The following is a 15639-nucleotide window of genomic DNA, read 5'->3' on the forward strand; positions in this document are numbered from 1 at the left end:
GAAGATGAGAAGAAGGAGAAGAAGAGGAGGAGGAGGAGGAGGAGAAAATTTCTCCCATGGACTCAGACAAAGAAGCAGGTTGCAAAGGAAAGGTGAAGAAACGAAGAATGTCTCATCAACGTGCAAACTTCCTTCTCTACCTTTAATGTATGGTAACTCGACTAAGAATTGGCAGAAAAAAGTTGTTTCTTACCCCAAAGCAAAGACAATTCCCTCTAAACATCGGAAATTCCTTTAGATGCTTTCTGATTATGAGTAGAACTGGAATCAAAGGCTGCTGCTTTAATTCACTTGCTGATTCTTATTTTCCATCCTCTTCCAGCAGGTGCATCCAGAACTGGCTTTTATCATGCAACTTCCCCCTACCTCATTCATGGAATTTTATGGGATCAATCTACCATTTGTAACATTCCCACGGTTTTGTTCCAGAACTTCCTCTGCTGCGCCCAGCATCTTCCGACTGGAAGCACTTAAAATATCTCCTCAACCTTCTATGGTTCATCTCAGAAGATGAAACCAAGGTAACAAGGGACTCGTCTAAACCCCATGAGGAACAGACAGATGTAAGGAAATTGTAAATTGAAACAACAGAAGATTCGTATTCTGGGGCCACACAATTACATCCAAATAGAAATAGAAGGAAATCTATAATAAGCTTTAAAACAAGAGCTAGATGGTTTCATTGTGGGTGTCCTGCCCATCTCCTAGCCAAACAAGTTTCCTTCTTTCTCTTTTTCTCACATTCTTTCCCTGCACTCATATGCATAATGGCCACACTGCCTAAGGCAGGGCTGTTTTTTAGCAGAAGACACTTGATCCCATCATTACAACCTCGAGGCTGGTAATGAGATCAGGAATTCGGCACACAACTGTTGAGATCAGGTATCTTTCAGGTAGCGGAAAGGGAGCTTATTAAATTTTAAACAGAGTATGTCCCTCATCTGTTGTTTCAGCTCCTGAGCCATCTTCCCAACCCCAACCCTACCCCTAGCCCACAAGAATAAAGTGGAGAAAGCTTAGAATCTTCTTTCACAGTATCCCTAAGTTCAGACTTTCTCATCTTCAACATCAGTCAGGAAGTCTGTAGTATAAGGATATGCATATATACAAAAACCACTTACTGAGACTAGTCTTATAATAATACAGAATAACTTTGCCAAGTTAACAAGCCAAGTCAACCCTCTCTCATCCGTACTCCATTTTGGTTTAGCACAGTGTTTTTCAACCTTGGCAACTTTTAAGATTTGTGGACTTCAACTCCCAGAATTCCCCAGCCACTTTGTGTTCTGACTGTATTCTCTCACACTCAAAGAACACCACCACCCCCGGTCAGTTTTGGCAATTCATTATAGCAGCCAGTCCTATTCTTGACTTTTCTTTCTATATTTAGATTTTCTCAAATCAGTCTAGGTATTTATATCTCACAGGCAGGCTTGTGTTCTGCTGTTCCTGTATTTTCTTGCATCTGAAATGTTGACTGTAATTCTAGTGCTGGATTATTTGTAAATCAAGGGTTTTCAAAAGCAGGACAAACAGAACTATTTTGTCTGTGTGAGCATGTACACACATATGGGCACACAGATATAAATAAATTTACTTCTGACAAATGCAGGGCTTCAACTGATTATTCCAGTGTTTCTCAACCTTGGCAGCTTGAAGATGTATGGACTTCAACTCCCAGAATTCCCCAGCCAGCATGGCTGGCTGGGGAATTCTGGGAGTTGAAGTCCATACATCTTCAAGCTGCCAAGGTTGAGAAACACTGGATTGTTCCAAAGGTGAAAGATGAGTTGGACAAGTGTGTGAAAGTGCACTGAACCTGTGGCCTAGTCAAAGCTGGGTGTGCTTTGGACAACCCAGAAGAGCTACAGAACTATCTGAAATATTGAAATACTTAACAGAGAGCTGCAGTTCTGGACCGTATGGTATGCCCTTTTGTCAAACCAAGCCAAACCATCACCACATTCAACCGCTACGTGGGGAGAAGATGCCAGTTTTGCCAAGTTGCCTCTTTTGAGCTTGAAGAGAAAAAAGTTGAGCTGTTGGGTACTCACGAACTGCCTCCGAAGCTTGGTTTTGACCCGCTCCGTCTTTGTTTCAGTAGGGTGGAGAGAATAACTGAGGGAGCTGAGGTGATTGTCCACCGAAAGACTTTTCCTCATGTAGAAGGATTGAGTTTGGATGGACCTGAAAGGTGCCTCATCCATCACAGTGCAGAGTCGGGGCTGCATGGCAGGATCCCTCCCGGGCCCAACGCAGTCATCTTCCAGCTGCCAGGCCTCTCCTGGGGGTGCAAATCAGAGAAGATGGACCCTCAGCCACAAAATGGGGGACTAACATTCATAGCTCTCCCACAGTATTGTCCAGCTCACTTTCTGTCAACACTTTTATCAAGAATAAAGAAAAGTGTCCATGATATGCAGGCAAGATGTCATGGTTTTCTGCACAACTGCTGGGAGAATTTATCAAACCAGATAAGCAGTGTCTTCCCAGCCATATGCAGTTTCCATTAATTACTAACAGAAAATACTTTCAGTTCTCTAAAGCAGGCTTTCTTAACCTTTGGACCCTGGAGGAACCCTTGAAATATTTTTCAGGCCTTGGGGAACCCCTGAACATTCAGGCTCAGATATAAGCTAGAAGTTACACAATTATTGTATTTGTTTCATGGGTAGGCCTGTATACACGCATTCACAGTGTTCTTAAACTGAAAATAAAGCATGAAAGTTACCTCTTTAATGAGAAGTTGCCCAAATTTGAAATAATTTTTTAAAATAAATCTTGGTCTCCCAGGAAACCCCTAGTGGTCCCTCATGGAACCTGAGGGTGCCACAGACACCTGGTGGAGAAACCCTGCTCTAAGGTGTCTGCATCCAAGCCATAACTTTATGCAAGCCATATACATACTTTATGGATAATATGAAGGTAACAGCCTGGCCTATGTTACAAGGGTGGTCCCAGGACTATAGAAATAATGGAGCTGAAGGCTCCGATCACCCTGCGCAGCTAAATTTATACAATGGCTTTTATTAAAAGCAATATGTGCCTTATTTGACAACTCTGGCTTCTTACAGAGAGAAGAGATCCTTTGCAAATTTCATTTTAAGGAAATAAAACAAGGTACTAAGAGAGAATGAAGTTAATCTCCAATTTCTATTTGGAGTCTATATATCTGGCCCCAAAAGGCAATTTTGACACATGGGACAATTTTTCTTTTTTTAGTACAAATGTATCAAGAATCCCTTTTATGACAACTCCTCAAAGCACAGTGCTACATTAGATACAGAATATTCTGCACATTTTGGCAATGAAAATTGGAAGAAAATTATGACCAATGCTAGGTTCACTTCTGCAAACTTTCTAGAACTTAAGTTTGGGCAGAGAAGTGTGCAGCATTAAAGAAGAGGGCTGCTCAATTGTTTATGTGACAGATGTCTTAAAATTTCAGCTGATCAAACAAAGTGACATTTTAAGCACCGTCAGAGAAAAACACATGTTTAAGTTGAAAAGTGTTTCAGTTCTTATACAGAATATGCATAAGAAAGATGGGGTTTTACCCCAACAAGGAACACTATTTCCACATAAATTTACAGACTTCTTTAAAAGCTATCTGTGAATGTATCTAAGCATGAGCAAAAGTCACAGTAGCAGAAGCTGTGACCATCATGATTTTAATTTCAAAAGCTATCAACCTTTTTCTTCAAACCAGTGTCCAAGCACAGCCACCCACAAGGCTCGGAGCAACTGAACAAATGTGACAAGGTGGAACTTTATATCTGTGAAAACATTTTAACAAAAGGCAGAACAAATTATCAATTAAGAGGCTGTTTTTCTGAAGCAACCCTTTAAATGCCAGGTGTTCAAATGAGAATTTTTATCAATGGGAGGATTCTCCAGAGAAGAGATATGCAGAAGCAGTCTTGAAGCCCACAGTAGTATATACACTGAATTAATGAACAGGAATGAATGCTTACGTTTCTCAAGACTTACCAGTAGAGGGTACTGTACATCCTTTTTGACAATCTGGGGCAGAGAGATTCCGGAATTGTTTCTGTTCTGGCATCTCTTTCCTGTAGAGTTTGGAGTCTAAAAGAGGAACGCGGCTTATGACAGGGGACTGGGGAATGCTTGGAAGAGTCCGCGACTTTCCTAAAAGAGGTCTCTGAGACTTTCGGTCCAGTGACCTTTAAAAGAAAAGAAATCAACAAAAAAGGCAATTACCTTCGGTTCCAGAGTACCTGTGCGGTTTCAGATTTGAGGGAACTCGGAAAAGAACAGACTTGCCCGTTCGGAAATAGCAACATCTCTGGGATTCCTTCAGAAATCCCCGCTACATTTTTTTTAGCAGGCTGGAAAATACATTCAAGCCATTATTCCAAATCTTACTTTCCAGAAGTAACAATAGCAGGGAAAATCACAGGAGGGAGAGATGCTCTCAAGGTTTGCACAACCCCACCATATAAAGGTGTCTAGAAAAGAAGGAAGGGCTGATGAGGTAGGAAGGATGTGGCAACTACATCTTAAACTTCTGCTGATGGAGGCCCAACGTTCAATCTCCTACACCAATTGTTACACAAAAGGAGTAGCAAAGCTGGTTCTAAGGAAAAGTAGTAAGAGCGAGGAGCAGCAAGCATCCCAAACTCATAATGTGGAGACCTTCTACATTCTGTAGAGCTGTCATCCCATTTCTCTTGCTGTATTACTCAGGGTGAGGAGAAGGGAGATTATGTTCTGACATCCAAAGGAAACACAAGGCTTGCTGGTAATCAACCTGAAATGCTTTAATGATGCCTTACACCAGTGTTTCTCAACCTTGGCAACTTGGACTTCAGTATGGCTGGCTGGGGAATTCTGGGAGTTGAAGCCCACATATCTTAAAGTTGCCAAGGTTGAGGGACACTGCCTTACACCATAACTGAATTACTCCACAATTTTGTTCGTTTTGATTTAGCTTTATGGATGCTTGCACCTAACTCCAAGCAGTCTATAAAGCATACTTAGCCCATTCCATGAACCCAGTCTAAGGTAGGTGACTCAATAAACCAGGGTTAGCATTTATTATGAGTTAGTAAAAACTGTAAACTCACTTACTGCCTATAAATATAAATGAGCAAAAATGCTTCCCTTTCAACTGACCATCTTAGCTTGAAAGATGACATGGACTTTCCTAGAGTGGAATCCACAGTGGCCATGCAAAGTTACCCACTGTCCTTTCTGGATATTTTCTTCATTGGACAGATTTTATTAAAAATCTAAGCGCATTCAGTGCAAATTAGAGAGCTGAACCGCCACGTCCCCAACCGAACCTCACTGAGGACAGTGCAGGAACAGTGGCCAGGTTTATGCATCCTGCTAGAACATAACATGGTTTGTAACATGGTTCATGGCTCAGTGTGGAAAATGAAGCGGCTAACAGTGACTTAGTCAAAAAGTCATGAATAAACACACATATTCTTTTCTTTTTTTAATATTTTCTCTCTCTTTTTAGCTATCTATGCTGCCCTGAGTCATTCAGGGATCGGGTAGATAGTTTAATAGATAATAAGATCATTTATTATCTGACAGACAGACAGACAGACAAAGTGGTTTTGCCGGTATGTGAAATGGGTCACTTTTAGGGGAAAAAACATTCTATCGCTTTCATACAGCCTGAAAAAATGTTATCCTGCCCTTTTTTCTTGGAGTAGAACGCAGCTGCACTGAGGAAAGCAAAAGTCATTACCCGTATTTTACTTTTACAACCGAGTTCACAACTGCATTCAACTACAAGAGTATTTTTCAACCTTGGCAACTGAAAGATGAGTGGAGTTCAACTCCCAGAATTCCCCAGCCAGCATGCTGGCTGGGGGATTCTGGGAGTTGAAGTCCACCCATCTTACGGTTGCCAAGGTTGAAAAACACTGAGCTACAACATAGTTTGTTCAGCTTCATTACTCTTAAGTAACCACAGTTAAGCAAGCCACAATTGCACAATGCACAAGTGCTGATTTCTCAATTTTTCAGCTTTCACAGTTGAGAACATCCCTCTTTCAGCTAAGAAATTGCATCCCCTGCAGTTCACTTGCTTTGTGCTTAGCTTCAGGTTTAAACCAGAACAGCCAGACTAATCATCTTATCTCATAATGGTGCTTTTGCCTTTGCAAATATCTTTCTTTTGCCCAGATGCTTGCTGCCTTCAAAAACATTAACACCATCTTGTTAAAAGAAAAGAAGAGCCATTCTGCAGGCAGGGGCACAAAAGATTAATTTTCAAAATGAACAAGGTGGGGACTTCTTATTAGACTGCTAATGACAATAAAGACAGATTCAGAATAATACCAACCATAGGTACCGGAATAGATGGGGGTATACATCTTCACAAACATAATTTAAAGGGGACTTTTACCTTTTTAATGGCAGAAACAGGAGTGGGCTTGATGCAAAGAGAGACCAGATTCAAAAAAAAATGTGCAAAGCAGGAGTTTGCAGCACTGAGACACACTATTTAATCCGAACATGGTAAACACACTATGAAGTCCTGAGGTCCCGTCCTCCTTCCCCCACCCCATTGGAATGATTCCTGCCCCATCTAGTGGAGGGCATTGCCTGAAATAGGAAAAGATTGTGCTATTCCTATATTCTTCACTTTTGCTGCAGCTGTAATGCCTTCCAGCAGCCAGGGAGCAGGGTGGAATAGAAAGTAGCTATGCAGTTACCATCCCATCATAGAAAGTCATGATGAGATTATTTCTGCCATAGAAGGAACAAAGAAGCTGGTAGTGACCGGGTTTAGCAAGACGGCACTTCCATGCTTCAACTTGCAAATATGATTCAGACAAATGTAAATATTGTTTTTAAAGGTTCACAACTCCCTGAATGCAGTTTGTTCTCTCCTTAGAGTTCTTTGTGCAGTTCTTATGTAACTTCTAAATAATTCCTTATTCATCTGGATCTGCCCCTGCCAACAAGATCCAGAAACTATGGCTGAGAGTGAGCTGTTTCTGTTCTCACCTATAGATCCACCTAAGCAAAGGTGATGACATATTCCAGCCTGGTGAAATACTTATAGGAATGATGGTCTGCTCCCCCAGAAGAAGGGGAAAAAATCTGCCTACAAAAATACACATTCCGCTATCTGAATCCTGCTGGTTTGGCCTCTTAATTCCCGCAAAGAATTCAGAAGGCTTCTCTTTGCACTGATGTTGCTACAGAAGGGGACACATACAATGGATTTTCATCAACATGCACGCATGGGTGTTTGTACAGCCTCATGTGGCGCAGAGTGGGAGGCAGCAGTATTGCAGCCAAAAACTCTCCCCATGACCCAGGTTCAATCCCAGCGGAAGCTGGATTCTCGGGCAGCCGGCTCAGGTCGACTCAGCCTTCCACCCTTCTGAGGTCGGTGAAATGAGCACCCGGCTTGCTGGGGAAGGGGACGACTGGGGAAGGCCATGGCAAACCACCCCGCTCTATAGCCTGCCAAGGAATCGTCACAAAAGCAGCATCCCCTCAAAGGGTCAGACATGACTTGGTGCTTGCACAGGGAGTCTTTCACCTTTCACGGGTGTTTTTAGGGTCTTTGGACCCCTACCTTGTCCCTAATACCCAATTTAACATACAAGGATGGAGGCCCACCTAGCTGCCTGTTAAGCATGGCATCTAGTCATCTCCAAAGTTTCTTAGCAAATCATTACCAGATCATATCAGGCAACACTTTGTCAAGACAGAATCTGCCCAGCCTGTACAAAACCTAGAGAGGAACTCTCAAGGATCTTCCCGCTCAACAAGATCCAGGATCAAGGGCTAGACAGGCCTTCTCAGCAATGAACCCTGTCTTTGGAACATCTTAATCCCAGAAGTGAGGCTGGACTTCTCCCTCCTTGTATTTAAGAGGCAAGTTAAAAACATGTCCTTCCAGTGGGCTTTTGGTCCCTAGTTTGTCCTGGTGCCTCTTGCGTATTTAATTTATTACAGTTTTACTTGGCTGTGCTGTTCCCTGCCTGGAGTCCTAGTAGATTGGGGCAAATCATAAACACAATGAACAAATAAATCAATCAACTCAGCTGGTACAGAACGCAGTGGTGCGGGCAGTTATGTGCGCTCCTAGGACGGCACATGTCACACCTCTGCTCTGTGAGCTTCACAGGCTGTCATTTTGCTTCTGGGTCCAATTCAAGGTGCTGGTTTTGAGTTTTAAAGCCCTTCATGGCACAGAACCAGGTTATATGAGGGACTGCCTCTCCTTAATAATACAAGCCCACCCCATGAGATCCAGTAGAGAAGGCATGCTGTGGATACCATCTGCCAGGGACCTACATTTGGTGGGTCCCAGGTGGCCGGCCTTCTCTGCCATGGTGCCCATCTTGTGGAACGTTCTTCCCTCTGACATTTGGTTAGCTCCATTCCTTTTGATGTTCCAGAAGTCCCTCAAGACCTGGTTATGTCACCAGGCCTGGGGGCGTCTAGATGGCTCCACTATTGAGGTAGATGTGCTCTGCTTGGGGTTTGTCTATGTTTTAGTTTTAATTAATCCCTGCTTTTTAATGTTGACTTTGTATGTTTTTAATTGCTTTTTATGTGTGTGTTGTTTTTATCTGATTATTGTACACTGCCCAAAGTCACTTCTTGTGAGATGGGCGGCTATGTACGTTTGATTAATAAATATAAATAAATAAATAAATAAATAGACTCCCCCTCCCTGGCCTTGAAGTCACAGTTATTGCAGCACCCAAACCCCAGCCAGGTAGTCTTCCAAAAACACCTTGGCTTTTGTCTGGTCAGATCTTGACAGTACATGCCAGACTTGCCTCTCATCCCCAGTTAAAGTGTGGGTGAGGAAGGTCTCATTCCAGATGGACTTGGGTTTAGCAGCAGCAGCCTGAAGCCAATGCTCCCAGGGACTTAGTCCGTGGGTGAAGGCATTAGGGCCACAAGCAGAGTTTGGCCCTAAATTGCCCACCTTCCTTTCCCTGGAATGCCCCCAGCTGTAGGAGAACAGCTGTGTGATCCCAGGAAAAGATGCATTCCTTTAAAGGGTTGCAAACTAGAGGCAACGTTCATTTGCCAAAGCACTTTTTCCAAATAATTTCCGAAGTGCTGCACGGCCATTCCGTTCTAATAAGCTGCACAGAACCCTATAAATAACTGCAGCTTTGCTTTGGGGATGTGGAAGAGTTTATAACCAAGGTTTGACAAGGGTTAAAACTCTTTTAGCTAAAGCAATCAACCAGTTCTCATCACACTCCCTGCTGAGCAACCCAACGAGATATGATATTTCAATACCCAGATGCAACCAGATGTGTCTGAGATTAAAATTACGATATGAGGAATGACAAAAACGGCCCCAGCAAATGCTGTTGGGTTGGACCTGCTAATTCTACTGAAGCCTCACTCTAGTTGCTAGATTCACCCACTGGCTTCAGCCATTTGGTTAGCTTAGGTTAGAAGTAGCTGTTACTGTATAAACCCAAACACTGTGGTTTGCAAACCATGATTGATAGTTTAATATCTAGATAGTGTGTACCAGGATATTATGGTTTACTCCTGCTGTGATGCACAAACCTGATCCTATAGTCAAGCCATGCTGACTTTGGAAGAATCGCTAAGTTGGTGGAAGAGCACCAGAAAACTGCACTTACACTGTTAGCTATGTTATGTTTTCCAATTGAGATAATGGCCAATAACGCGACGCACAGATCCTTACATTTTACACACTCTCCACAATTTGGTGGATTGCACTGGGCATACTGGCTTGTGTAGGTCTTCAACTGAAAGGCGACATCAGAAGCTTTACTGAGAGCAGAAACGGAGCCCACAGTCCTGGGGAAATCCTAAAAGATTGGACTGTCCAAATCCGAAACCTGCTGGGGAATCTTTCCTTCTGTTTGCATTTTTCCTAATTCAACTGCAAAAGTCGGAGGATTCTTTACAGTTGGGCAACGTACCATGGAGGCCGTAAGGGTGGAGAAGTAGCAGTGTTACCCCGCCCCCACCCCATTAGTGATTTCCACTGCAATTAACCGCCCAGAGTCCCCCTTTTGGGGGGGGAGATGGGCGGTGATAGAAATTTGAATGAATGAATAAACAAACAAACAAACAAACAAACTGTGTTTCTTCTTGCTCGCTTTAGTTGCATTGCACCTTCTTGCTAGCTGAATTCTGCTGTGACCGCTGAGAGAGAGAATGTATTCCACACCCAAGAAAAACCGTAGGGGTCCAGGGAAGATTTGATCCATGGTGTTGTCACACTGACTGCTCTTAACTTGGACTCATGAATTAGCTTTCAGGATGTTCGTATGAAATCTATTTTCAATTTTAGTTCAGCAAACAAAAAAAGATCAGTCATTCACCCAACACTTTCCAGTCTGACCCATTATGGCTTCCCACGCTGACATGAACATAGGAATGGAAGAGACAGTTCACAAGCAAAAGTAACATTCCAGCAAACTCTTTCCACTCTAGACTGAGCTTAGCGAAAAGCCTATCGACCTAGTTTAACGTAGGTGTGCCTTCTGGTACCCAAACATTTTATTTGCTCTTTTGCTTGGGGACCTTAACTTCTTTTAGTTGATTTAATTTGGCGGAGTTCATTTTTGCAATCAAATGCCTTTTCAAAAAATTAAGCAGCAAAGAGGCCTTCTAGAAGCTTGAGACGGTGAAAGTCAAGTTCCTCTTAAGTATGACATCATTCGAAGCAGGTGTCATGACAACTAGAGAAAGCTCTCTGCATTTCAATGCTTACATACTTTATTGCATAGCTTCAGGGGGGAAAAAAAGCCTTCTCTGACTTACCAAGAATTTAAATGGAGGGAGGGTAACTATGCAAAATATGTAGATATGTGACCAAGGACATCATCATGATGGAAAACACCTATCTAGTTCCCTGCTTCCCTTGCAGGGAATGACATAAATTGCTACGGATAACACAGTATTCTGCACTTCTGCCTCTTCCCTGTTTTTGGCAGAGAAACTGAAATTAGCTGTTGTTGGCAGACAAACTCAACACACAGTGATTTCAAAATACGGATAATCTGTAATAGATGTTACACCAGAAGGTGGAGAGACAGAACACACAAGTGCCATAGCAGCCAATTCCTTTTCATCTCTAAGCAGGGAAAAACAGTCTTTAAAAGTATTCCTTTGGGGGAAATGTTTCTGCAGATTAAAGCCAGGGCATCGTGGGGTTCCCGCAGGGGAAAGACAGACAGCAGCAACGATTGAGATAGGGGACCCTTATCAAGTTTGCAGTTGACATGGAGCTGGGTGGCTAATGATTTAGAAGAGACAGAGAGATTTTAAAAGGTCTAGACAGGCTTGGGCAGCAGGCTGAAATGAACAGGATGGAATTGAATAGGGGGAAATGCAAAGATCTGCATCTGGGAAGGAAAAATGGAAGTGCCATCTACAAGATGGGCAGGCCTGGCTTGGCAAAGTAGACCTGGAAGGATTGAGGTGTCCTTGTTGACCACCAGTTAAACTTGAGGATACATTCTGACGCAGCTACCAAAAGGAAAAAGAAAAAAGAAATGCTTTCTTGGGGCGCATTAACAGAAGTATAGAGTTCAGATAGCCATTTGACATGCTACCTCCAGTTCTGCACACCACAGCTTAAAAGGGACAGTGATAAGTCAGAGTTCAGAGGGTGGTGAGTTTGGAAACCAATGATTAAAGGATCAAGGTATGTTTAACCTATAGAAGAGAGGATTAATGGGATGCATGACAGCAGTGTTCACACAACTGAAGGGTTGCCACACAGAAAAGAGAAGGGACTTACTCTCTGCTACCCCCAAGGGTAGGATCAAAATCAGTTAAATAAAACTACCAGGTTCATGCTAGAATTCAGGAGGAATTTCCTGACTGTGCAAGATGTCAGCCACTGGAACAGGCTGCCACATAGAGTGGTGAGTGGTCCTCACTGGAGGTCTTCAAATGGAAGCTGGATGGTCATCTGTCACAGATGCTAGTGGATCCTGCCCTGAGTTGGGAGTTGAACTAAGAGGATAGAGATCCCTTCCAACTCTATGAGATGAAGAAAGAAAGAGCTTGAGATACAAAAGCAGAATCCTACTCTTAGCTAGTTCAACTTAATTCAATTTATTGGATTACACAGAATGTCATCGCCTGAACCTACACATCGCACCAAGGCTAAGCTATAATGCAAATTTTGCTTTTTCTTTCACATGTTATGAGAAGCCAGCCATTGTTAAACAATTTTTGTCATGGGGCAAGGTGCAGACTCAGCCGTCGGATCCTTCTGACTTGTTATTAAATCCAGAGAGTTTACTCTTGTTAGCCATAAACAATATAACATGGAAGGGATGGGATGGGGGGTTTCCACCATTAGTAGATCACATCCACAAGAAGGTGATTGGAAGCTGAAACCAGCCAATGAAAACCAATTTGCCTATGACACGAGAAGCTGGTATCTGGAAGACTTCTGTCAGGAGAAAAGCAGCAATTCAACTTCCATGGGACATCTTTAGTTGCCTAAAGAGGAAAAGTCAAATATTCAGTGTAAGACAATAAGCTCCTGGGGTGGGGAGATGAAGCTGGATTCAGTCCACCAAATGTGCTTCAGAGCTGTCAGCCTTCCCAGGTAGACCAGAGAGGAAACACAACTAGATAAGCTAATTCTACTTGATTGTAAAGCTACATTAACAGAATCTTGCAAGTCTGAAAATACAGTTCCCTCCCTCCGCCCCCCTCCCCATCTTTATAACCAGAGAAACTAGGAAGGGTCCCTTCTGAGCCTCTTGTCCTGCCCACTATCCAGCTGCTGGCTAAGCTGTCTCTAAGCTGTCTGTCTCTGACCATTCCCTAGGCAGTGTCTCTTCGCCCCGTCTCCCAAGGTCTTTCCCACATACCATTACATCAGCACCCAACGGAACAAACATAGAACATAGATCTTCAGGCAGTTTTAACCAGAATAAAATTGGTTTTAAAAGAAGCATGTGGTAATTGCATAAGCTATGCATCACTGTCTCCTTTTGTCCAGGACTTATTATTTTTTATTAAGTTAACAGCATATTATGAGATAACAGTAATCACTTCAAAAGGCAGCAAATACTAACTCATCAGAGACTGAACACTGCTCACCCAAATGCCATTATCATCAATAGAAAGCAAGCTTAGCAGTGAATATTCCACCTATCTCATGCTATTAGCAAGGCGTTAAACACAGTCAACTGTACCAATGAATAATGAAATCACGTTTAACAGTCAGGATCTCCTGGGTTCCCCAGTAGAAGCAGCTACCAATTCTGAAATAGCCCACCAACAGCCACAAGTTGGCTTGAGGAATTAACAGCTGCAACGCCAGCATGCACAAAATCTACAATGCTCCTTTGCAGGCAGATTTTCTATTCTTCATCATGTCTCATTCCAGCTGCCTGACTCTAGGAGATAACCTAGCAATCTCCTTGGATGGCACTGATGCTGAGATGTAGTGACAATGTGCAGTTCTTCTTTCCTTGGGCCACATCTAATCTTCCTTGACTCTGGCAAGTCATTTTCTGCTTGAGTATATTTAAGCTGACATACCAATCACATCGTGTTCAGAAGGCCCTGTGTTGAGTTGAACAATCTGTATTATGTCAATCTGAAGTTGGTTATCCTAAATCAGGTAGGAAATCTCCACTAGAACAGATCCGAAGACGCCGTATCTGGCTTAGCATTCAGTTTACCAAAGCAGCACAGACACAGAATATCTTCAGCAAAAAATCAGATCTAAGCTCGAGAATCCCAAGTATTCAGCAAAGATTTCCTCTCTGCATATTGAGGGGTGCAGAATTTGGTCATTAAAACTGAACATTCATTTTACAGGAAGGCTTTATCTGAACTTGGTTATGTTTGCATTGAACAGTATAAAGAAAAGGGCCTGCTAAAGATACTACCTCAGTGTAAGGTGAGAGGAAGGTGGATCAGAAGGTAGACCTTTTTAGTGGATGCCCTCACCAGGTACAACATGCTATTTAGCACTGAAGTTAAATAAAACATTGCTTAGCATGATGCACCAACCCTGACTCCATATCCCAAGGCGGTTTTCAACTTCCTGAGTTCTTAGCCCAGGTACTGTAATGGGCAGAAGAAACAGCGGGGAAAGCAGCAACCAAGACAACGGTCATATAAAAGAAACCTGAGTCTGGCCAAGAACTGTAACCTGAGAAAGCGTCTTAGACATGACGCCCCGTAGTTCTCATGAAAATAAATGGAGGGAGGGGAAAGTATATCCAGACTTGCAAGAACCTGTTATTTAACCTTATAGTAAAACAAGTATGAGCATTCCTAACTCTGGTTTCCTAGTCCAGTCTACCTTGAAGGGCTGACAGGTGCCTATCATTCTAACACTGGTATTCCTAGCGCGCCAGAGATTAATATCCTGGCAGAGATTTCAGGCAGCCAGAGGACAGACAAGATCTTTTAGTACCACAGAGCTCAGCTAATTATTTAATTTAATGCCCTGGAAGGTGCAAATAACTTGCTTGCTGTTGTCTGCTTATCAGCATGAGAACAAGCATATACTGTAGATTCTGTTCTGTGAAGTCTAAAAAAAAAGTAGCTTCACAGCAAGACAATAACATAGATTTATCACCCACCCTTTCCACAGACCAGTCGGAACTGGGTGTCCACGTTCCAAAGGCCATTTTCAAGGATTCGGTGAAAAGGCACAAACAACCTACAGTATTACAGTTAAATAAAACATGCATCCCTTGCTTTATAACACCAATAAATTTTTCACAAGTCACAAAAGGTGTGGAAGAAATTTATGGGAAGCCTCTTTTCTATATTTTAATAACCTTCCAACTGGGGAAGGATACTTTATCACCAATTGCAAGACATGAATCAAAGCATGCACTGTACAACTGGGTTCACACAGTATTCTACAGTATGCCATGGTTTGCTTAATCAATGTTTATAAAATAACCCACTATTAGGTTGGCTCACATACCCTACGAAGCTGTAAACTATGGTTTGCCATCCCAAATGGCTGGATTTGTAAAACACGTGGAGCCAAAATCAAACCACACTTCGTTTTTTACCGTAAGGTGAGAACCAGCCTACAAGTTGAATTCACCAGAAACGGGGAAGGAAACACAATTCCCAGATGTTATTTTTACACATGTTGGAAAGCAGGTTGCTTCTGACCTGTAATGGGTTTTCATAGCAGGCTATGTTGTTCATTTAAAATAATTATACTGTGTCTTTTCAAAAATAAATACAGGCAGCTTTTTCACTATTAAAACATCACCAATTCAGTTATCAAAATCTAAGCAGAACACAACAGGGAATTGGACAAATTTTTGCTTAATAAATGCATTGATTGAAGCCCTGGTTTCCCAGATCTTCCATCTGACGGCTCATAATCTGCAGGCCCACAACTAAGAGTTGAGTTTGGAACATATGGGGAGACTATGTGGATTTTCATAAATCTGACTCCCCCAGAGTAATTATTAATCATTAGGACATTTTTAATGTCTTTTCCCTGATCTCCTATGTCTAAGTCCTTGGAATGCCCAAAATAATCCTTCTGTGTCCTGAGCATACTTCATGCACGCATTATTATAAATTCCATATCTTCTGCATTTCCTTTCATGCTGTATTTTTAATAAGCTCATCAGCAATCAGCGAAAGCTCAAGGCTCTTCGTTCATTTAGTGTCGTG

The 15639-nt window shown here is 42.4% G+C and overlaps 1 protein-coding gene across 1 annotated transcript in view; it reads right to left on the reverse strand.

Moving 5' to 3' along the window:
* Positions 1-15639, reverse strand: part of LOC134505400 (uncharacterized) — a 142589-nt gene that overhangs the window by 107038 nt on the left and 19912 nt on the right. The window contains exons 2-3 of the mRNA XM_063315084.1: positions 3991-4184; positions 2055-2284 (exon numbers count right to left, since the gene is read on the reverse strand). Of these exons, the coding sequence (XP_063171154.1) occupies positions 2055-2284; positions 3991-4184 (424 nt within the window). The remainder of the gene's footprint in view (positions 1-2054; positions 2285-3990; positions 4185-15639) is intronic.

The sequence above is a fragment of the Candoia aspera genome, chromosome 14, assembly GCF_035149785.1.
Source record: "Candoia aspera isolate rCanAsp1 chromosome 14, rCanAsp1.hap2, whole genome shotgun sequence".
NCBI lineage: Eukaryota > Metazoa > Chordata > Lepidosauria > Squamata > Boidae > Candoia > Candoia aspera.